The following is a 23483-nucleotide window of genomic DNA, read 5'->3' as shown; positions in this document are numbered from 1 at the left end:
ATAATTATTATAAAGTGTATGTAAAAAAAAAAGGAGTGATTAATGATCAATTGTAAAGAGAAGTACTGGTTTTTGTCTTTCAGTTCATGGCTAATCATTTAATTGGGTGCCATGAAACAAAACGATGGATGACTAATTATTTGACGAATGGTAACAAGACTTCACTTAGCATCCTCACCATGCGCATGCTTCTTTCCTTTCTCGTCAAGCTCTATAAGAGAAAGCTTTGTAGCAAGTTCAATATCATCCAGTTCGTCGTCTAAATATCGAGCCTACAAGTTTTTATAATAAACAAACGAAAATCAAAGATTTAGTTACAGGTTAAAGGCAGAGAGCGGTGGAAAGGCCAAGATAAACTTGAACATTATAACCATGAAAAGAGACTTGGAGTTCTTACCATCTCTTATTAGCGAAGACAGGGATGCAGATCAAAAGTAGGCAAAGGAAGGTATATCATATGGTAGTCAGAATTTTGTTTAGGTGGAATGGAGTGTTCAGGTTAATGTAAAACATGTTAGTATTAACCACCCAAATTATTGTCGAGATCCTAGATTTACTCTAATGTATTAATTGTGCTTATAGAAAGCGTGATGGGAATGTAAATTACTTAACTAAATGGTGTTTTACGTGCTTAAGTATTTAATAAGATTATCCTCTGCTTCAAATATAGATCATAAAAGCTCAACCTAATAAAAGGGACTTAGCTCTGGTGTGCTAAGATTGATCTAATGATATTGAGTTTTAAATTATATAGATTATTCTCTACAAATTCTGTGGGAGGATCTGATGGTATCAAGGAATTCAAGTCTTGTAGCTGGCAGATATCAAAATCTACCTTAAACCTGATATAATTATTCTCTTGATTGATTGTGTACTTATTTGGGTTATGGCTTATGATTGTTGCGCAGCCCTCACAATCCAAGATGAGTTCCGGCCTAAAAGTGGCACACAAAAACGATAAGACAATGAGCATCTTTCTAATTAATTAAAAACTACCCTGAATTTGTTTTTGTTAACAGTAAATCCATCCCCGACCTATTTTTATTCTGATTTAAGTCTTTATTTTATTTTTACTCAGATTGCTGCTATATTCATATCCTACGGGTTACTCTAGGACAGAAGTGGAAGGTCTTGATGTTTTTGTAAAAGGTTTAGATCTTTTTTATCATCTTGTTTTTTTTACCTGGTTCAGCAAACAAATTGCAAGGCCTATTCTTTAGAAGCTGGAAAGGATTTTGGCAGATGATGCTTGGAGATTTCTTTCCCACAATGTAGCTTGGAATTTTTGACCAGTGGTAACTCTTGCAAAATCCCAAATTAAAAAGGGAATTACATTTCTTTACATGTTCAATTTTTAGCTTGAAAATATGGTTTTTATCCTTTGGTTACATCGAGAGGAGAGCATAAATTGTTTATTTGATATGAATTCTCTTTATTGCAATTATATAAGCAAGAAATTAACAGGAAAAAACAAATGAACCATATAAGGCAATGGCCACAATCTAACCATGGAACATTCCTCTGGGACCCATCATATCCACATGGAGTGGAGATCGCCACAACTGCCAAACTGGAAAGGAGTAGCAAGAGATAATAAAACCACTTGTATGTCTCTTGAGTTTTCAGTTCAGCAACGTAGGCAGGATTGAAACAACATTAGTACTATTCCCTGAAAATGGAGAGTTGTTCTCTGCAATCATCAGCTATAACCACCATACCAACCTCATTAACCAAATGTGGGTTCATTGAGAAACCTTCTATTCATGGTCAGTTCCTCAAGTTTCCTAATTTAAGTAAGTTTGCACATTCAAGAAAGCTCAAGATTCTAGACATCAAAGCTCAAGCTTCAGGTACACAACGATAACAAGTCTAACTTCATTTGTTATGTTTTTAGTTTCATGAAATGGGTTGTTTTGAGATTTCCTGCTTGATTGTTTTGATAGCTCTCTGTTATGATCTTGGAACTTCAATGTCATAAACGGAAAGATGGGTTCCATTGCCATTGAGTAATTTTGAGCTTTGACTGATATTCAATTTTAATTTTTTTTTTTTTTTAAGTTGCTGTAAAATTCAGCTCTGGGGCTGTTGAGGCAATTTCAAAAGAAACGGAAACAAAAGATGAGAATCTTGCATTTGTCGCTGGTGCTACTGGCAAAGTTGGCTCAAGAGCAGTAAGGTAGTTTTCTAGTGCTCTACTTTTTCCAGCTTGGTGGTTGGTTTACAAGTATTCTTTGACAATTGAATTTGCTTCAGGGAGCTTCTCAAGCTTGGATTTCGAGTTAGAGCTGGTGTCAGGAGTGCCCAGAAAGCAGAAGCTCTTGCGCAGGTATAAATTTCACAGTTCAGAAGAGAATTTTACTGCATTTGTTTTTCTTTCAAAGCATGTTTTACTAAAAGAGTAATCTATTTGCAGAGTGTTAAGGAAATGAAGCTTGATGTTGAAGGATCTCAGCGTAAGAAAATAAAGCATTTCTAATTTATTTGAAAATTGAAAGAAACTAAGATAGTGATGAATTAAAGATACAAATTATTTAGATATAGACAACAGGGCCTCCAATGTATGCATTATAACAGGTATTCTTTGGTCTTTAGCCCAGCTGTGGAAAGGCTTGAAACTGTGGAATGTGATTTGGAAAAACCGAATCAGATTGGACCAGCATTAGGCAATGCATCCGTGGTTCTATGCTGCATTGGTGCCAGTGAGAAGGAGGTGTTTGATGTTACAGGACCTTGTCGGATTGACTACCGGGCTACTAAAAACCTAGTCGATGCAGGTAAGAAAGACATTGCATTGTTTAATGCCAGTGTGACCGCTTAAAGTCTTTTGTTTTAGATAACTGAGTACTGTTTTGTTTGCAGCAACTGTTGCAAAGGTCGACCATTTTATTATGGTTTCATCATTGGGAACGAACAAATTCGGATTTCCTGCAGCTATTCTAAAGTAAATTTTGTAATTTGGAAGGAGAATTAACATATGAATTGTTAGTTGGTGACAATTACTAATTTTCCTTCACTTTTTCTGTAAAAGTTTGTTTTGGGGTGTCCTAATTTGGAAGAGGAAAGCAGAAGAAGCACTCATAGCAAGTGGTGTTCCTTACACTGTAAGAACCTGCAGATACATTCATCTGACACACAGGTTATATGAGTATACCAGTTTATATTAGCTCGAGCTTGATTATTTATAGCTCTCTTCAGATAGTGAGACCTGGTGGAATGGAGAGGCCTACTGATGCTTACAAGGAAACCCATAACCTTACTGTTTCAGAGGAAGATACTCTATTTGGTGGCCAGGTGTCAAATCTTCAGGTGCGATTCATTTCAATTTTTACTTTCAAATTTGAGATTCTTCAAATTTCTTTTTGGACATATTTGTCACCTGATTGCAAGGAAAATAAACTAAACTTCAGGCTTTAGAACAGAGAATGAAATAATGAACAGCCCTCACTTCTGGTCTGCATTAGTGCATTTCCACTTCTCTTTCTGAAGAACATAGGATGATGATGTATTTCGTCGATGCTGATTCTTAGCTCTTTTCCATGTGCCTGTAATATATGTAAGAATCCTGTTAAAAAATATTCAAAATTCTGGGGGAGGTTGTAGAGGAATTAGCTGCCTTTTCCGCACTAGGCCAAACTCTTCTGTCCAATTTTTCTTTTTCAAGTCGCTTATATCTCTGGATTGATAGCAATATTTCTGTTTAATTTTACTCATTCGTGGTAGCATGGTGGGTATGATCTCATGTAAAACTTAGGAGTTACTGGCCAGAATTATGGTGCATGCTAGAAAGTGAAGACTCACAGAAGACAGTCCCAAATTGCAGGTTGCGGAATTTATGGCGTTTATGGCCAAAAACCGTGGACTTTCATATTGTAAAGTGGTGGAAGTAATTGCAGAGACAACTGCACCTTTGACTCCTATGGATGAACTGCTCGCAAAAATACCATCTCAACGTGTTGAACCAAAGGTATACTCCATTCACTCTAGAAAAATGAAATGACAAGTTCATTTTCTTTGGGATTGTAACAGAATAATTTGAATGTGGGAAGCATATCGCCACTCTATTTACCAATGCTCTAGCTATTTTTCTCTTTCTTCTTCCTTCTCTGCATCATATGAAAAGGTGACTAGTGACTGGTGATATTGTGTTCTCAGAAATCAGACGCAGCAGAACTGCCTAAGTCCGTGCCTCCTAAGATTGTCGAACCTGAGGCTCCAAGCTCTCCCTCTCAGAGAGAACCTGCCCAGGCAAAAGCTGTGGTTACCAGGCCACTCTCTCCTTATACTGCGTAAGCCCACTCTAACACATTCCCACTTTGTTTCAGCAGCTACCTAAAGAACTATTATTTTAGATTGATTGTACAAAATCTTGACTTACAAATGCAAGATCATATAAAGATAGCCTTTCTGTTACTGTATCATTTGTATCAGGCTAGAGTTGTTAAGAGTGTTATTTTCTGTTGCTGCAATGGACTTCCATGTTAGGTTCTTGTAAAGTCACGCACACAACCAGTTGCGTGAAGCTCTTTCCTGGCCTTACAGGGCCACATGCAGACCTTCTACAAAAAGGCATAAAATCCGCAAGTGAAGGTCTAATATCCAGCAATTTTCATCAAGTGTCTGTGATTTGATGAAAAACAAAAAAGCGCTCCTTGTGGAATACAACATTGAACAAAATGCTCTTATTTTGAATTTGCTGCCAAGTTATCCAATTATAGTACTGTTATTTAGTCTTCCTTGTTATGATCTTACTGTTCTTGACAGTTATGAAGATTTGAAACCGCCTACTTCTCCCATTCCTACTCAACCTAGCGGTAAGAAAGAAAATGTCAATTCGGTTGAAGCAGTATCAATGCTTGATACTCTGGATCCTTCTCCTGCGTCAGCATCCGGAATAGCTGAGACAAAACCAGCCCCGGTAGAAACAAAGACAGCAAGGCCTCTTTCTCCTTATGTTGCGTAAGCCTTCTTTTACCACTTTGCACTTTTAAGGCTCCTACCACTTCATTTATCGAATAACCATTGCTTTTGGCACATAAAACATATTTTTGAAATAGAATGAGACTTGTGTACTCTAGTTTTAGTTACTCTCGGGTTATCTTGAACTGTGAAAGTTTCTCATTCTGCTCAAAATCTTATGCTAGGTATCATATTGATGGTTTTCGTTCTCCGTTGTGATTTATATCTCATTATGTTTTTAGATATGATGATCTCAAACCCCCCACATCACCATCTCCAACTGCACCGGTGGGATTAGTCGCAACAACCACCTCCATAAATGCAGTGCCTAAGACAGGTAACAACGCACCTCCAACAGCCGCAATCGACAATCAGCATCATAAAGAACCAAACCCAAGGCCACTTTCACCTTATCCCATGTAAGCTTGATGTCTCGGACTCAATTTATTTTCCTTCAAGCTTCCTGTGATGAAGATTTGCAAGAAAGATTACTCATTTTATAATGTCACCAAGTGTTTTTCTTTTATGCCACTGAGTTTCTCTTTTCTTTCCATATCAAGGTATGAAGACTTAAAACCTCCAGCTTCTCCAACGCCGTCGCTGAAGCTATAGGCTGATCTAATACAGAGCTAAGTATCAATCATGACATTACACTTGGGAATTCGTGCAGCATTTTTACTTGCAACCTATGAAGGCTAGCGGCAGAAATTGCGGAATTCTTTATGTTTTTTATAATAAAGTTTACGTTGTAATATTTTTCTTATCAACTCTATCTTGATTATTCTTTTGACCAATTTGATGTAAACTCAGCAAAATCAATTCGACAGTTTTACCTATTTTTTCTTCCAATCTTGTTTCATGGATAGGAGCCCTATTCATCCATGAACAGCTTCAAAGAGAATTTGCTTTGTGGTTTAACCGGTTATGTCATCTGGCTCTAATGTTTGCTTCTATTAAATGGTCAGTTTCAGTGGCAAATTCCGCAAGTTTATGCTCCAAAATGTGGTTTATCGGTTCAAGTGTATTATTGGTCGGCTTCTAGCATCGTTAATAGATGCTGTCATTTTTGTTCTGGCTTACCGGGATCCTCACTAATGGAACGAGAGATTCTCTAAGGAGGAACATTACGAATGGTTCAAAGATTACTCTCATTTTCGCCATCTAATTCAAGCCCACGTCCCTCCGAGCTCCTCTGCGCACTCTCTCCCTCGCTTGTTTCCTGCTGTTGGGTTCTTTTATTTATTTTGACTTTCAAGAATCGTTTGTCTCGAGGACTCATTTTACTGTGCTTGTTTTAGCAACAAGAAAATTTGAATGGTTTATTGGAGGTGTTGGAGATTGGCTATGGGAATTCACCGTTTTGTGAAGAGATTTATAGAGATGGGATTACTGAGATTACTTGCAATGACTTGTCTGCTGTTGCGGTCGAGAAGATGCAGAAACGGTCGGAAGCTTAGGGATATAAATTGGAGTATGTTTCTGAAAGCTAAGGGATTCGCTGGCCAAAACAGGCTCCTGTTGAACGTCGTAATCTTGAATCTTGGTGGCAACGTGGTGGCAAATGCCTCCATTAACCGTTACCTCCTACTGCTGCGGCATGGTGTCTTGGTTATACTTATAGAGACCTTGTCTGGCGTATCAGTTAAATCACCGTTTTGTTGGTTTTTTAAAAAAAATTGCTTCACATTAATTTTTTTGTTTAAATTGTTTTGATATATTATTATCAAAAACATTTTTTAAAAATAAAAAAATATTATTTTAATATATTTCTAACTAAAAATACCTTAAAAAAACTTCTATCACTCTCTGGTACACCCTCTTAGCAACAAATGCCTCCATTAACGAAGTTAAAGCTACTGATTGAAGTGGAAGAGAATTTGATAGAAGAGGGATTAGAGAAGGCTTTACATCTCTTTCTGAAGCCATTACCGGGCAGTGATGGCAACAAATTGTGTTTTTGCCTCCCAGGTCCCACAGTACATTCGAGTCACTGACTGGATCTGGATCCGGATCCATACCCAATGGGCTTTATTAACATGTTGGGTTGCGAATAAGTTGGGCCGGCCCTTTCACAAATGCAAAGTATTAAAATAAAAAACGCTAGAAGAAGGGCTTGAACCTTCGACCTTGTGGTTAACAGCCACACGCTCTAACCATCTGAGCTATTCCAGCAGATGATGACGCTTTGAAGAATCATAAGGTAGTTCTAATAAGGGATAATGCTTACTCTAACCTTTTGGTGGTAAGAGAAGCGGAAGGAAAATCACTTTATTTATATATACATATATACTATAAAAATAAAAATAAGCAGCCAAAAAAAAACTCTTGGCTTGCTAAATTGAGAAGCAGTGTTTTCGGCGCTGAGATGATATTTTTCATAATAGTATTTTTCAACTTAAATTTAATATCCATTTTATCATTGGGTTCACATGAGTTCCGTAACTTATAACATATGAAAAAAATAAACGAAGTGAGTTTACTGGAATTGTGATGGGGCGAGAAGATCATTTTGTCGACATTATTATCAATTGTCTTGTATCGATAGATTATCACATATAATACAAGACACGATCTCTTGTTTTGTCTATAAATCAATAGTTTCTTAAAATAAAAATCATATTGGTTCGTGTCAAATTGTTTGACATCATGTGTGTTTTGCTTGCTAGTTTAAGAGCGTGTTTCCACGTAGATTATTCAATGTTTTTAAAATAATTAATTTTTATTTTATGTTTTGGATTATTTTTATATGTTAATTTTAAAAATAATTTTTAAAAAATAAAAAAATATTATTTTAATACATTTCAAAATAAAAAATACTTTGAAAAGCAACCACGGGCACTAAAAGATGTTTAAGAACTTTGTAATAATTATTTTTTAAAATGTTTTTGTTTAAAAATATATTACAATAATATATATATATAATTATTTTTTACATCAGTATATCAAAATGATTTGAAAATATTAAAAAATTAATTTGAAGTAAAGAAAAAAATATTTTTTAAAATTTTTTATAAAAATATTTTTTAAACATTCTTAATCTAGACTTGATAGATTATTACGATGTGTGATTCTTACAGTAGTAGAGAGTTTGTTTAAAAATAAATCCATGCAAGTTCACGCCAAATTAATAATAATCCCGTAACTGGTTATGATTCTAGTAAATAAAAAACAATGAAAAAAAGATAATAACAAGTTGAAAGGCAAAAAACTACAAATATTTATGATTTCTTGAGAAAACTGCAAAACCATCGGTGAATGGTGCCACCTGTTGAAGTTAAAATATTTTGATTAACGGTCCGTCATCCCAAATCAGCAACCACGTAGACGTGACATTTTCATGTTCTATAAAATATTATTTGAAATAACACGGTTGTTTGGAAATGTGATTTTAATTATTTTTTTATTAGAAAAAATATTAAATTAAATTTTTTATTTTAAAAAAAATATTTTTAATTTTAACACATTAAAATATATGAAAATGCAAAAAAATATATTAATTTTAAAAAAATCATTCTTTTTTCAAATATTCTTTCAAAACACAAAAAATAAATAACTTATATTAATATATTTCTAAAAAAATATATTTTAAATTAAAACTACGCAATTCAAAACGTGCCGTTGATATATCTCGGCAACGTTCATTTTAGAGTCAAGGTAAACTCGGTGTCATATTTTAATATATTAAAATAAAGAGATTAAATCTCCGGAACGGAGAGGTTTTAAGGGAACTACGACGAGAATAGAAGATCATTTTAAGGACATGGCTTTGCTTTATTGAAAGATTTTCAGAGAGATTTTTCTTACATCATTTTTACCATATTCTGATTCCATTAGTTTTATCATTGAGTTCACTCAACTCAAGTGACATATTTACTATACTATAAAAAAAATCAAAATAAAATTAATAAATGGAGTGGATTTATTATAATCATGCTGGACGAGAATATCATTTTGAATTTGTTTTGCTGTATATAATTTTTTTTTTGTGTTTTTTTTATTGTTTTAAGGTATTGGTATCACATTTTTTTAAAATATATTATTCTAATGTATTTTTAAATAAAAATACATTAATAAAAATCCCTACAATCATATTAAATATTATTTAAATCAATAGATTATCACGTATCATACAGGATATAAACTTTTGTTTTCTTTGTTTAAAAAAAAGTTGAAGAGTTTTGAAAATCAAAACCTTGCTGGTTCGTGCCAAATTGACTAGTCACCATATAAGATGTGACCTCTCTCTCTCTCATTTATTAGCTATGATAAGATTCTTAAGAACTCGAGTTTATATTTGCGTCAAATTCAGTGCAACTCTAAATTCTAACGAATAAATAGCGAGAAGAAGGGGGGGAAACTAGTTCAGAAGAGAAGAAAAAAACTTTTTTTTTATTCAATGACATTAAACAAAAACGCAAAACCACTTATGCTTGGTGTGTTTCATCAAGTATCTCTCTTTCACTATGTACTATTGATTCCGTTTTATGTATCTTGATTAATTTTATAAATTTTAAAATTAATAATTATATAAATTTTTAATAGTCATTATATTAACAATCATAAGACTCAAATTTGAAACAATAGAAAAATAAATTTTTTGATCTCAAATTTTTATTACTGAATCACCTACTAAATGATTATTTTCTCTAACATCTTAACAAACCAATATATTATTATTTTATTAATTTTCATAATCATAGTACAAAACCAATACTATAGAACAAAATTTTCAAATATAATTAACTATCTCATAAATAATTTTTAGTGTTATAATTTATTAATATTCTTCAACTCATGCCCGCGAGTAGAATATATATTATTTTTTAAATTTTTTTATTTAAAAACATGTTAAAATATTTTTTATCTATTAAAAATTATTTTAAATATCAATGTATAAAAAATAATAATAAAAATATTTAAAAATAATAATTTAAATATATAAAAAATTAAATTATTTAAAAAAACACCATTGAATTACAATGAGAACAAAACCTCAACCTATTAAAACTAAAATCATTTTTCTTACCCAATTAAAAAAGAGTATTCACGTCAAGACTAAAGTATCCAATAAATATGGTCATAAAAGGCAACATCATTAAGCCAAAAAATCCAAGAAAAAAATTTAGCTGTACTTGGAATTAAATAATTCTATATATAAAAAACCTTCACAACAAACCACAACCAAGACTTTTTCAATAACACAAAAAACGGCACTGCTTTTTTTCTCAAAAACTCCAATAACGGCACCGTTACAACCACTATTTCCCACCTAAAATGTATATCTAAAAAAACCGACATATTTACATGGCAAGAAATTAAATTAAATTAAATTACTAAAAAAAAGTAAATAATTAAATTTCATGTCTATTACAAGCGAGTCCTTATGAGCTTCTCTCTCTACAAAATGCTTCTGCTGTAAGCCTCTTCTCTCTATACATCTCGCTCGCTTTCTCTCTCTCTCAACACACACACATCTCCATCGCCGGCCACCTCGATCTCGCCGGAAAATACCGTCGATCACCGATTTCGACTCAACAATTGAGTCTCCACCGTCAAACTAACACAATTTCAGCAGCTTTTGTTACATATACGAGAGACACATAAAAGATAATCATATTATTTTGGATTCAATTTTGAATAATTTTAGTTGTAATTGATTAGAGATGGAGGGTGAGGAGGATTATGGGTTTAGTGAAGAGGAGGAGTACTATTACACCGATGATGGTGACTCGCATGACGGCCTTGCCGACAATGACGATTCTGCTTTACAGTGGGCTCCACCTAAGGGCTCAACTACTAAGGTATGCTTGTTTTCTGTGGTTGTTGTGTTTGTTTGATTTTCAGCGTGGAAAAGATTGAACTTTTATGTGTTTTATGTACGAGGTTTTCTGTGTTTAATTTGGCTGTGATTTATTTAATTGGGGCGATTTGAGGTATTTGAATGAGGAATTTGTTAATGTTGTGTGTGTAGCTGGTGATTGTTTTGAGTTAATGGGTGTTTTGTGCGTAAGTTGTTGAGCTTTTTGGTTTATTAGTTTTTTTTTTTAATCTCCATTGTGAGAAAAAAGCCCTAAAAGAAGCAAACTTTGGTGATTAGTAGCTTAATCAAGCTGTAAATTGAAGATTGTGTGTTGGCAGTTATATCTGTTAGAAGTAAAATATGGTGATTGGTAGCTTTATGGAGCTTGAATCGTTGGTTAAATCGAAGATTATGTGTGGATAGTTGCTGGGTTCTTAGTGTGGTTTCTGTATTTGGTGACCCTTTTTGGATTTCTTGCAGGTGATCACTAAAGAGTCCCTCTTGGCTGCACAGGTATACTTCTAAAAGCGAGAAAAAAAAATCAAACCTTTTGAACTGTCTTCTTGTATATGTACTTTATAGTTCCAGTTATTGATATTTTGATTTGGGATTTGTTGATTTAGAGGGAAGATTTGCGGAGAGTCATGGAGTTGCTATCACTAAAAGAACACCATGCACGGACTTTATTGATCCATTATCGATGGGATGTTGAAAAGCTACTTGCAGTGCTTGTGGAGAAAGGGAAATCGTGTTTGTTTACTGAAGCAGGTGTTACTGTGGTTGAAAATGTTGATGATGATGTGCCACTGAGTTCATCTTCTACAATAACTTGTGATATATGCATAGAGGATGCATCTAGTGATAACGCCACAAGAATGGAATGTGGCCATTGTTTCTGCAACAATTGTAAGCACTTAACCCATTCTTAATGATTGATTTTCTTCTTACAGCCGTGGTTATATCTTTTTCTGATATGCATAATTCTATAAATATGGTTAATTTTGACTTTATCAGTTGGTCAAAGTTAGTATGGTTGTCTACAGTTTTATTTTAGATACTTGTACCTAAGTCTGTTGAATTCCAATTCAAGATCCTTGAATTGTGCTTGCCAGTTGTAGAGCCATTTTGAACTGATATTTGGAGCTTTAGCAGCTGATGATGATATATGAATGTATTGGTGGTATATTGATATGCTATATGGGGATATACCTAATGCTGATGTTTCAATCATGATTAACCTCTTCATAGCTTCCTTTTCTTTTAAACACCTTGTTTCTAACTATATCTCTTTTGCTGATTTTGCTGTTTGAAGGCTGGACAGAACACTTCATTATAAAAATAAATGAGGGCCAGAGCAGGCGCATCCAGTGCATGGCACACAGATGTAGTGCTATTTGTGATGAAGCTATTGTCAGGAATTTAGTTAGTAGAAGGCATCCTAATTTGGCAGAGAAATTTGATCGCTTTCTTCTTGAGTCGTATATCGAGGACAATAAAATGGTCAAATGGTGTCCGAGCATTCCTCATTGTGGGAAAGCTATACGAGTTGAGGAGGATGAATTTTGCGAGGTAGAATGTTCATGTGGTCTGCAGTTTTGTTTCAGTTGCTTATCAGAAGCACACTCGCCTTGTTCATGCTTAATGTGGGAGCGCTGGAGCAAGAAGTGCCTCGATGAATCTGAAACTGTTAACTGGATCACGGTTCATACAAAGCCTTGTCCAAAGTGCTACAAACCTGTCGAGAAAAATGGTGGCTGCAACCTTGTTAGCTGCATCTGTGGACAGTCATTTTGGTCAGCATACTTTCCTGTCTCTCTCTCATTGATGTGTAAATTTGCAACTTGATGCTTGTTTGACCAAAAGAAAAGGAATTAGATACCTATAGTTGTAACATAGGTTTGTGGATTTAAAAAATTTGTTCTCCATTTCTTGAATATTAGTCATGGTAATATGCCTCCATACTCATACAGCCCTGTCAGAATGGTCTAGCATGACTTGACTGCCCCTTTTTCTGCTGGGATTGTTGGGTTTGACTTAGTGTGGCTGACTACCTGAAGCAGGAGCTAGAACTGCAGCAGCTTTCTTATAATTAGGGTTTTTCTTTGAATAGCTTATTTATATAATATATATGGTGTTAGTTTGGACGGATAAGATTTAGTTATTTTAAGGGCAAAGATTTTACTTGTGATTTTGCTAGCATTTAAAGTGCTGCTACTATAAAAAATAATCTCTTTTTTCTGGTTGTTCAGCCCAGACAACCAGCCAAAGGCCATGTTAGCTATTTTTTGCCTTTTTCTTCCTACATCACTACCAATCTCTTGTGGATTCATTTTACTGATTTACTGCATTGCTGCAACATATTTATTCTTTTGATAATATCTTTCAGTGAAGTTGGCTGACATTAAAACTTTGTCCTTTTCCTTTTCACTTGTCACAGTTGGGTGTGTGGTGGAGCTACTGGTAGAGACCACACTTGGTCAAGAATAGCAGGTCACAGTTGTGGTCGCTACAAAGAAGACAGAGAGAAACAAACTGAAAGGGCGAAACGGGATCTCTATCGATATATGCATTATCATAACCGCTTCAAGGCTCATACAGATTCCTTTAAGCTTGAAAGTAAACTGAAGGAATCAATCCTGGACAAGGTGTCTGTTGCAGAAGAGAGGGAATTGAGACTCAAAGATTTCAGCTGGGTAACTAATGGACTCAACAGACTTTTCAGATCAAGACGGGTTCTTTCTTATTCGTACCCATTTGCATTTTACATGTTTGGTGAAGAGTTTTTTAAGGATGAGATGACAGACGAGGAAAGGGAAATAAAAAAGAATCTATTTGAGGATCAGCAACAGCAGCTTGAGTCGAATGTTGAGAAACTCTCCATGTTTCTGGAGGAGCCCTTTCAGCAGTTCAGCCAGGATAAAGTTATGGATATAAGGATGCGTGTCATCAATCTGTCTGTGACCATTGATACCCTCTGTCAGAAAATGTGAGTCTGATTACAATGGCTTTGAATATCTTTAAAAAACTGTAACTCATAAACTAACAAAGGGATTTGCAGGTATGAATGCATTGAGAGTGATTTGTTGGGTTCTCTTCATCTAGGCACCCATCATATAGCTCCTTACAAGTCAAAGGGCATTGAAAGGGCATCGGAACTTTCCTCTTGTTGGAACACCAAACTTGGTTCTACAGATGAATATCTACCAAGTGGTAATTTGAGTTTGAATCTGTTCCAACAATGAAGCTTCATTTTAGTAGAGGAGAAACACTACTTTTTTGTCTGCCGGCCATTTAATAGCCATACAGTAGTGTTGCATCAAAAACAATTTTAACTATCTATTTCTTCTTTAGAATCATGTGGAAGTTTTAGGTAATTATTGCATGTCTATATTCTACTATATGTAAATTGTCAGGTGATTTTGCATCTGTGGTGCTCATTTTTGTCAGCAATTTTTTTTTTTTTTAAGTTGGGCCCTTTATTGTTTTGTAAAATCTTTCAGTTGATTTTTGTTTGTCAGATTTTCAACTGCAAGGGCTCTCTGTTTGGAGGATGGAAAGACTGTTCATACCTTTGAAAAGAAAAGCATTATTCCATTCTAAATGAATGTCCAATTTTGTGAATCACATAATGCTACTATAATGCTGCCAGAAGTTATTTATAAGCAATCTTCTTCATCTCAAACCTTTTATTCATTCAACCATATCTTGTGACATGCAGAATGAGGTCTTGTATTGTTGTTGCTATACTTTGTCTACAATGTGGAGTAGGGAGCCATTGCGGTTCTAATAGAGTATGCTCTCTTTTTATGTATTAGATCTTGGGTTATAGCTTGTGTGCCAATAAGACAATGCAAGGTTAGGAAGCTAATTGAGGCTCGTGTATTTTTTAAAAGGCACACTGACAGATTTGCATTGTAGGTGGGACATCAGAACATGACAGACCTTCTGGTTCTGGGAGTTCAGATGATAGTGGATGCTCTTATCGGAAGCGTGCTAAAAAGGAGGGTGGTGGGTTTTTTGATCTGAACTTGCCAGCAGAGATTGTAGACAGGAACTGAACCCAGAGACTGCAGACTCCATATATACTGCTGTACAGCTCTAACTCAGGACCCTCTTCTTTTGCTATGGAATTGATAATTGGTGGATTAAGCATCAAGTGCTTGCCTGTTACCCTAGGATATTCTGGAAGTCAAATCTGATTTTCCATGTCTACCTATTGTTTTTTTATTGTACATAGCCTTTTATCAGGACACTGGCTGGTAATAGATTGGTAATACTGTCTCCCTGAGAGATTTGAGGTAGCCTTTAAACATATCTTTGTCGTAATTTTACAAATGATGATAGTCTTACTGGTGGCAGGTTAGCTCCTCGTATTCTTTTTCACCTTCCTTTGTGCAAATAAACATGCAGATGCAGAAATCAAAATAGTTATTATATACAATAAATAAATAAATAAACTTTTAATTAGATACCTAAAACAGCCTGGTTTTTGTCCCACAATCGCCCCTTTGGTTGTGGGTTTGCCATATCCACCAGAGCAACAACTTTTGTGTTTGATGGGGTTAGACAAACCCTAGGATCTTAGATTCTAGGTTTTGTCTGTGGAGCTCATATTTTTTCACTTAGGTGTTAGTGATTGCACAGCCTGACATCTGTACATGAAATGAACAACAATTTAAGCTTCTGTCCTCTATTTTTGAAGAAAGGAAGTTTTTTAATCTGTCATCAGACTCGCAGGCAACAGGAAATGAGAGCTCAAAAACCAACAGAAGATGCCTTTGGTTGTTCTATCTTTCATCATCGGCATTGACGAAGCTGGTATTGGAAACTTCACTTTCTTCATGTGTCTGTTCCCTGGGTCTCTATAATGCCATTCCACGAGGCTCTTCCTGTATGACGGGAGTCAAGAACGCATTAGTCTTGACATGAAGATTCGATGTTAAAAAGCGGAAACGGAACCTGATGTTTGAAACCCAATGAGAACATTTTCCTTTCATCAGATCCTATTCTTTCCATCCCATGGTTATAGAGATTTTGGCATGAGGGGTCTGAATGGCTTCGAGGTATAATTCTTCTCATGTCGTTAGGGTTTAAATTCAAGACTACAAGTTACAGAGAAGAGACTATCACGATTCTCCTGGTTTTTAACATGAACAGTGAATGAAACTGGTCCGAAAATGCTAGCAGATGGTTTGAAATAAATTATAGAGATGTGGACTTGCCTTCCAACACCATCTTTTAGAGATGCTAATTAATGTCTACATTTTGCACTCAATCAAATGGGGTTCGTAGTTCGTAGAGATTTTTGTTTGTTTTTGGGTTAAACAAAAACAATAAATGCAAGTGCCAACATTTTAAATAAACACCAGGGAGCATGTCTGTCAGTTTCCTTTGAAAACTGATGCTTGTCTTGTTCAAGAACGAGACTCTTGTCTGTCATTTTGTCTATATCAAGTTTTATCGGTAGATAGAAACTAAAAACTATAATTTGATTCAATCTTACTATGTTTCTGCCAGAGTTGCCGCACCTCATACCACCAAATCGGAAACTTATCTGTGTCACGTTGCTCTGCAAATCTCGAGTATCTTGCTCTCCATCAAGTCAAATTGCTCTTGGATTTTGGATTGGATTTTTGTTTGTTATTGGTTTTATATAAGTTTATGAAATCGATGGCCTGTTTAAAAAGCTAAACATCTTTATAATCTATGATTATATGATTGGATTTTCCAAGTTGACCCATCACCTCGATACAAATTAGAAACTTCTTGAGATACGATCTGTGGTCAAAACTTATCTACAGTCCATTCAAAAATAAAATTAATTAATATGAAGGGACGTGATTCAAAAAAAAAAAAACTATGGGATATGCGAATGCATCAACGGCATGTAGCCTGTCAGCCTATGATAGTTTGTCGTCTGTGGTCAGAGGTTTTCTCCTTGGCATCAGACGACATGTATCCCAAGTTTAAAAGAGTTAAGGGCATTTCAGACATATACTTACAGAGGACCTGGGAGTCGTCAAAGACCAGAAGAGCAGTGACATCATCCCATGTGGTTAGGCTTGTGTAGCAGCGTAGGGTTAACATTTTGACAGGTGTATTGCTCCTACTCCTTCTGTCGACGACTCCATATTTTCTGTCGCTGGATTGGATCTGGTAAGCCAAAGGCAAAGGAAAAGCCAGATAAAAAAAAAAAAAAAAAAATTCCCTATCCCAGCATTATTGGATTAGTGCCATTTGTCTTCTCAAAGAACCCAATCGGTGTGGATATACTTTGGTGCAAAATAAATAAGAGAAAAAAATTTATTGAAATCATCAGTAATTCCCTTTTTTTTCCCCCAGCAAAGGGATATTTTTAAAATGATTTAGATTATGGGTAATAATTATTTTTTACAATATTATTTACTTAAAAATATATTATAATAATATTATTTTTTTATTTAAAAATTTATTTTTGATATTAATATACTAAAATGATTTAAAAAATTAAAAATTAAAATTTTTAAACACTATCAAAATTTCTTTTGACACTGTATCATATAGGAAATCAGTCAATTTTTTATCCAAGACTTTTGTTTATTTTTGTATCTTTCGCTACTTCACCATTTATCGAAACAAGGTCGTTAGTAATTCAGTAGTAAAAACTTGAAATTAAGAGGTATATTTTTCTTGTGATATCATGTTCGAATCTTGTGATTGCTAATATGATGGTTACTGGAAGTTTACATAATTGTTAATTTTAGGACTCGTGGAATTAGTCGAGGTACATGCAAGCTGACCCGGACATCCCATTAATAATAATAAAATAAGGTCCTGGAATTCTAGTTAAACGTGCCACTTCAAAACAATTCCCCCTATAGCAACCGATGGAATCTTTTTTTCTTCTTCTTCTTCCTTGGGGGGTATGACCTTCAATGTTGTTATTTTTATTTAATTAATTTTTATTTTACCATGTATATGGCACTCTACCCAAAATAAAGGCAAGAGGCTTTCCCCAGCAAGTATTGTTTTTTTGACTAGAAAAAAGGAGCATTGCATGGTTAGGCAATGGTTAGCCCACCAAACCAGTCATTTCATACCAAAACAATCTTATCGTATTTTGCCTTTCCTTTGACCTCTACCTTTCAGCCCTTTTAAGGTCCCTTCACCTTTTCTAAATGCTTCTCTCTTTTTAGTTCTAACAGACCACCAACGCCTCTGTTAATGTCTTCTCCAGTGCAGAATGTGCTAGCTAGCGCTGGCTACGAGTCCTTTCGTTTTATGATTGGAAAAATAAAGACAATATAGCTGATGAGTATCGAAGGAGGATCACTTTGCATCCATATTCGATACAATTCCCAGCTTTTCAAAAAGTATAATCTTTGCACGTGTTGCAAGTACTTGAACAGGAGAATCATGAGATTGAAAACCCAACTGTTATGATGAACTAAACATTATACTTCAATTATTTTCAGTATCAAAATCATTAAATCACTATAATTAGTCGATAAACATGGTCCTGTTGCGTGGCAGACATGACACAACGTATGATTTGAATATTTTGATGATCCACTGGTTAGGTTAGTATCTCGATCTCTATATATATTGTTATTATATTCATGCTTTCAAAGTTAAATGGCATAAAAGCCGAATGAAGTGCGAAGTTTAAATTTCGTTGAAGCTCAAATCCCATGAAATCTAATTGCTATATATACAGCACAAGTCAGTAACCTCTCTGTTTCTTGTCTCTTTCTTCCTTTTGAATCACTTTTAAGCATCACCTCTAAGATCTTATTACAAGGTAAAGCCATGAACTGATCATTTGCTTCTTTTCATGCAATGCTAAAAGCCCACCATGGCAAAAGCTTCAAAGGTGGCATTGCTTTCTAAGACAAAGGGACTAGTCAAAAAATGACAACCCCTTTAAGCACTATCTATTTATGACACTATATATATAGCACTTATCCACAGGCATGTTATATTTGCATCATACTTGCTATAGTTTTATGCTACATATCAATAAAACAACTGGATTTTTGGGGGCTCGCATAGATATAGCTAAAACCCGACTTTGGTTTCTTGAACCACTAGTTTCTGCTCAGCTTTTGAAAAGAAAAAAAGAAAAAGAAAAAGAAAAGGAGCCCATTTGCATGACTAGTCTCTCTCCAAACAAGGTGGTTCTTTTGTTTATAAACAGAGTTTATTCTGTTATCATTTAATGTTTTTTGGATGTTTCCTTCATGAAGTGTATTTTTCTTTGCTTAGTGCATGTCAATACTTTCTGGTAGTATTTGCCAGCCATTTAATGCTATCTCAGAAAATCCTCAGCTGTGGGGCCCAAAGACAACTTATTTGCCTCAATGCATGTAGTGAAGTGTCGGGCTGGTTCAACTTTTAAACAGTTCAAGTCCATGGAAGTAAGAGTTTCAAGGCACAAGCATTCTAACAGGTAGCTTCACAGTTTTCTTTAGTAGTAAAGTAATCATTATTGCTGCTAATCTTATTTTATCCTTCTGAAGGCATGCTAGGACTGGAAATCATAAAAAAGATGGTTTCTGGGAAGAGATAGAGCTGACATATTCTGTATCTAAACATTAATATTGGTGCAGCTCCATGTCCATACCTTTAACATTTTTAGGCTAACAAATAAGTAGCTTTCTTTCTTAGGTACGACTACGAACACTTTTCTTGCTGGGTCTATGTTTTGCAATTAATTTTCAGTTTTAAATTGCTGCTATGGTAGAAGCCTAGAAGTAGAAGTTATACTATATGATGGTTTCTGGTTATGGCTATCAGTTGGTAGCCTTTACTTGTTGTAACTTTATAATACTATTGGTGTAGCTTCATGCCCATACTTTATACTTTTTTTGGCCCAGCAGATACTAGCAGCTGTTAGATATATGGCTCTTCTGCAAGTGATCTTAGAAATAGATCTCTACTAATAGAAACCATGAACTCATTTTTTCTTTTGCCTCCATTTTTCTTTCTAGTCAGTGAATAATCATCAAGTCTCACACACTTGTTCTGGTTGTTCATGTTTAGCTGCTGATGGACCATGTTGTAGGGTAAAAAACAGAAGAACTTATGCTTCTTCGATGTCTTTTGCTATCTATCATGATCAGTTCTGTTCTTTTCACTGACAGTGATCCATTTCAAAGAAAATTTGATGTTGCTAAACAAGAACCAGACAGCATCTTTGAAGATTTTTGTCACCTTACATCGGTAAGCCTTTACTGGTTGATATTTATCAATAACTGCTTCCGTTAAGGTTAACTTTGCTTGCTTGTTAATTTTTTTTCACAGAAGAAAATGGGACAGCTTGAGGACTGTGTTGAAGTCAAGAAGAGGCAATTCCCTAACACAGAGGTTCAGAATTCATTAAAGCAGGAGGTGGATATATTTCTTGACTTATTTCTGTGCTAACTGTGTAAAAGCTTTAAGAAATTCATTAAGATTGCTCATATCAGTACTTGCTCAAGAACCCTGTTTATTTCTCCTCTGTAAAAGTTAGTTCCTTTCAAGGAAGTCTCTCTAGATGCTTTGCTCTTAGCTTTTTGCTATCCATTGCAAGTTTAGACCAGAAATTTGGTCAATCTACAGAGGAAGCTATGAACACTTGTAATTTATATAATTCACCAGTGCTTGAGAAAAACTATCCAACGGTCCACAGCTGAGAAGAAAAAGGACAAGCAGAGAACAGTCTTTGTTATTCTTTATATTCTAGAATGCAACAATCTTTTCACTTACTGCAAGTTGTTTCCTCATGCAGATTTTAGATCTTCAAGACCGATTGCAGGACCAGGTTTTGGTACGCCGTGCCTTGGAGAAGGCATTAAGTAGTAGGTCTTTTTCCCATGATATCATGGCTGATAAGTCAATCCCCAAGGTAAGGTTTCTTGCTGTAAATCACATAGTAAGTTACATTTTGCCAATGCATACATATCTGCTGCTATGCACTGTAATTTACTAGTTGTTGATTTAAATGCTTTGCCTAGCTGTTTCCCTTTCTCACCTTAGCAATAGGCTGAGTGAAACTGCTTCTAACAGCAATGCGACATTCATTTTACTGAAATTGCAGCCCGCTAAGGATCTGATGAAGGAAATTGCAGTATTGGAACTGGAAGTAGTGTATATGGAACGATATCTTCTCTCACTGTATAGAAAAACATTTGACCAACAAGCATCATCTCTGTCAACCAAGGATGAAAGGGAGGATGAGAGATTCAAAAAGAGTTCAGACGCACATAGAGGAATGTTTCCAGCAGTTCCTAGAAATGATATCGTGTCAGTTAAGGACAATTCCACTGATAATGCAAGTCATCGTACTTCACTAACCAAGGAATGCAATGGCACTTGGGGACTGGAAAAACTGTTAGATTCCAGCATTCATCGATGTCATTCCTCAATATCTCAGCGGTCTATTGGAACTTCTCCTCCAACGCGATCTATAGCCAGAGCCATAGACTCGTACCATTCTCTCCCACTGTCAATGCTGGAGGTAACCTGATTGATATTTGAAGTGTTCTTAGCAATCACTCCTGCAAAGTTTTTTAAACAACTAAACTTCGGTAAAAATTAGTAACTTTTTGTGAATTCGGTTCTCTTTCGTTTTCTTTTCAGCAAGCTTGGAATGATACTTCAAATGCAATCAGTCTAGCAGATCATCTTGGAAACTCTATTCGCTATGGTGTAGTAGAGTCGCCAAACTGGCTTTCTGAGGAGATGATCAGGAGGATCTCAGCCATATATTGTGAACTTGCAGACCCACCTTTGATCAATCCTGATTATGCTTCCTCTCCTATTTCAGTCTCTTCATCACCAAACGAGTTTCCATCTCAAGGCCATGGTGACATATGGAGCCCCCGGTATGGGAACTTTTCATCCTTCAACTCATCAATTGACAATCCTTTCCACATTGGAGCCTCCAAGGAATTCAGTGGACCATACTGCTCAATGGCCATGGTCCAACGCATTTGTAGAGATAGTCAAAAGCTGAGAGATATTCAACATAAGCTGCAAGATTTTAGGTGAGTTCAGTGACCATAGCTGACAAAATGCACTTTGCACCATATGGTCTAATACTACTATTGGCTAATGCTGTTTCAGGTCACTTGTCTCTCAGCTAGAAGGGATTAATCCAAGGAAGATGAAACACGAGGAAAAACTAGCGTTTTGGATCAATGTGCACAATGCACTTGTGATGCATGTGAGGTTCTAAAGCTCATTATATATCCTCAAGATTCTACTTTGTTTTGTTCCTTTTTGCAGTTTTACTTCCAGTCTCTGAACTAATGCATTCCATTGCATTATGTTTCCCAACAGGCATATTTAGTATATGGCATTCCACAAAATAATATGAAAAGGATGTCCTTAATACTCAAGGTGAGAATAACTCCAGTGCTCATCTTCAAGAAGAAAGCATGTATAACACCATTTAAAAGCTGTTGTATGTTTCAGGCAGCATACAATGTTGGGGGTCATACAGTTAATGTAGACATGATACAGAGTTCTATTCTGGGATGTCGGCTTCTCCGTCCAGGACAGGTAAATATGCTTCTCTGAGACTTCTATTTAACAACATTGCCTGCTATAGTATGGTTTAGTTTCAGTTTTAACAAAGGTTTCCTAATAATGATGGCATATATCTGGATGCAGTGGCTGTGGCAGCTATTTTCTTCCAAGACAAAATTCAAGGCTGGAGATGGAAGGAAAGCATATTCTATTGATCATCCTGAACCTCGCTTATATTTTGCACTTTCTGCAGGAAGCTATTCTGATCCTGCGGTATGTTCCATTATTCATGATCTGTATACCTGCTTATGCTCCTCATTGATGCAATGAATTGCGATTGTTCAGGTTCGAGTATATACTCCTAAGCGAGTGTTTGAGGATCTGGAAGCTGCAAAGGAAGAATACATCCAATCAACATTCATTGTACATAAAGAAAAGAAACTCCATATACCAAAGATTGTGGAGTCTTTTGCCAAGGATTTGGAACTTTGCCCTGCCGGTTTGATGGAAATGATAGAGCATTTACTGCCTAATTGTTTGCGGAAAAGAATTCAGGAGTGTCGACACAGAAAATTTGGCAAGAACATCGAGTGGATTCCTCACAACTTCGCGTTTCGCTATCTGCTTTCCAAGGAATTAGCCTAGCTACCTCATTTCCATCAGCATGGGTGGGATTACATGTGCTGGAGCTAAGCAGCAGTTTTATTTTTCAACTTGTGTCTGCAATATAATGTGGAAGCGACAGAAGAATCATAACTGAAATTCATGGTCAACTAGGCAGTACCAGGTTGATTTAGACACCATATTGAAGTGTCTATCTTAGAAGAATGGTGATCAAATGGCTTTATGATCAGAAAATACTCCAACTGCTTGAGCTTATTTATATGATCAGCAATCTTCTTAGATCAGCATTGTTGTGATTTGGCTGTCATTCCACTTCTCTTGTCTCCAAAATCCATGATGATGCAAGAGAAGCAAAAGTTGATAGAATTGGTTGTTACTACTTTGTTTAATATTTTTATATTTGAAATTGTATTAAAATAATATTTTTATTATATGTTTTAAAATTTTATTTTTGATAGTGGATCAATCTCTGCTTCAAACGGTGGCTGAACCCCAGCAACCAGTGTCTCTCCTCTTTTTGACCAAGTGGAAAAGAAACAAAAAGAGGGAAGAAAAATTAAACACAATCTGACCTTTCTTGCTAGCCTTATCTGAGAGAGAAAAGCTATCTCCC

General features: G+C 35.4%; 3 protein-coding genes and 1 non-coding gene across 6 annotated transcripts; 3 read left to right on the top strand and 1 right to left on the bottom strand.

Moving 5' to 3' along the window:
- The first annotated feature begins 1610 nt into the window (after nucleotides 1-1610).
- Nucleotides 1611-5805, top strand: LOC118058725 (protein TIC 62, chloroplastic). The gene is made up of 13 exons (XM_035071466.2): nucleotides 1611-1850; nucleotides 2059-2176; nucleotides 2254-2326; nucleotides 2414-2453; nucleotides 2598-2774; nucleotides 2860-2941; nucleotides 3029-3101; nucleotides 3196-3306; nucleotides 3821-3964; nucleotides 4153-4286; nucleotides 4762-4956; nucleotides 5199-5375; nucleotides 5517-5805. The coding sequence occupies exons 1-13, from the start codon at nucleotides 1676-1678 to the stop codon at nucleotides 5566-5568; spliced, it is 1551 nt and encodes a 516-aa protein (XP_034927357.1). The 5' UTR covers nucleotides 1611-1675; the 3' UTR covers nucleotides 5569-5805.
- Nucleotides 5806-7054: 1249 nt separating this feature from the next.
- Nucleotides 7055-7128, bottom strand: TRNAN-GUU (transfer RNA asparagine (anticodon GUU)). The gene has a single exon. It is a non-coding gene; the product is annotated as a tRNA-Asn (tRNA).
- A 3200-nt stretch (nucleotides 7129-10328) lies between these two features.
- On the top strand, nucleotides 10329-15139 carry LOC118058723 (probable E3 ubiquitin-protein ligase ARI2). Of its 2 annotated transcripts, XR_004689222.2 has the most exons (8): nucleotides 10329-10757; nucleotides 11237-11269; nucleotides 11380-11662; nucleotides 12069-12549; nucleotides 13194-13742; nucleotides 13815-13966; nucleotides 14275-14547; nucleotides 14675-14814. XR_004689222.2 is itself a non-coding variant. In XM_035071465.2 (7 exons), the coding sequence occupies exons 1-7, from the start codon at nucleotides 10620-10622 to the stop codon at nucleotides 14812-14814; spliced, it is 1776 nt and encodes a 591-aa protein (XP_034927356.1). In that variant the 5' UTR covers nucleotides 10334-10619; the 3' UTR covers nucleotides 14815-15139. The 2 variants fall into 2 exon arrangements, 1 of the variants encoding a protein (XP_034927356.1); XM_035071465.2 differs by lacking the exon at nucleotides 14275-14547 and having other exon boundaries at nucleotides 10334-10757; nucleotides 14675-15139.
- A 3615-nt stretch (nucleotides 15140-18754) lies between these two features.
- Nucleotides 18755-23323, top strand: LOC118058722 (uncharacterized). 2 transcript variants are annotated; one of them, XM_035071460.2, is made up of 12 exons: nucleotides 18755-18909; nucleotides 19001-19184; nucleotides 19879-19957; nucleotides 20039-20125; nucleotides 20505-20621; nucleotides 20814-21233; nucleotides 21356-21762; nucleotides 21842-21941; nucleotides 22058-22117; nucleotides 22193-22279; nucleotides 22391-22519; nucleotides 22592-23323. In XM_035071460.2, exons 2-12 carry the CDS (start codon nucleotides 19096-19098, stop codon nucleotides 22889-22891), a joined length of 1875 nt encoding a protein of 624 aa, XP_034927351.1. In that variant the 5' UTR covers nucleotides 18755-18909; nucleotides 19001-19095; the 3' UTR covers nucleotides 22892-23323. The 2 variants fall into 2 exon arrangements, with proteins under 2 accessions (XP_034927351.1, XP_073267412.1); XM_073411311.1 differs by lacking the exons at nucleotides 18755-18909; nucleotides 19001-19184 and adding an exon at nucleotides 19218-19402.
- Nucleotides 23324-23483: the final 160 nt, after the last annotated feature.

This window comes from Populus alba, chromosome 9 (assembly GCF_005239225.2).
Source record: "Populus alba chromosome 9, ASM523922v2, whole genome shotgun sequence".
NCBI lineage: Eukaryota > Viridiplantae > Streptophyta > Magnoliopsida > Malpighiales > Salicaceae > Populus > Populus alba.
This window is presented reverse-complemented; position numbering and strand designations above follow the sequence as displayed.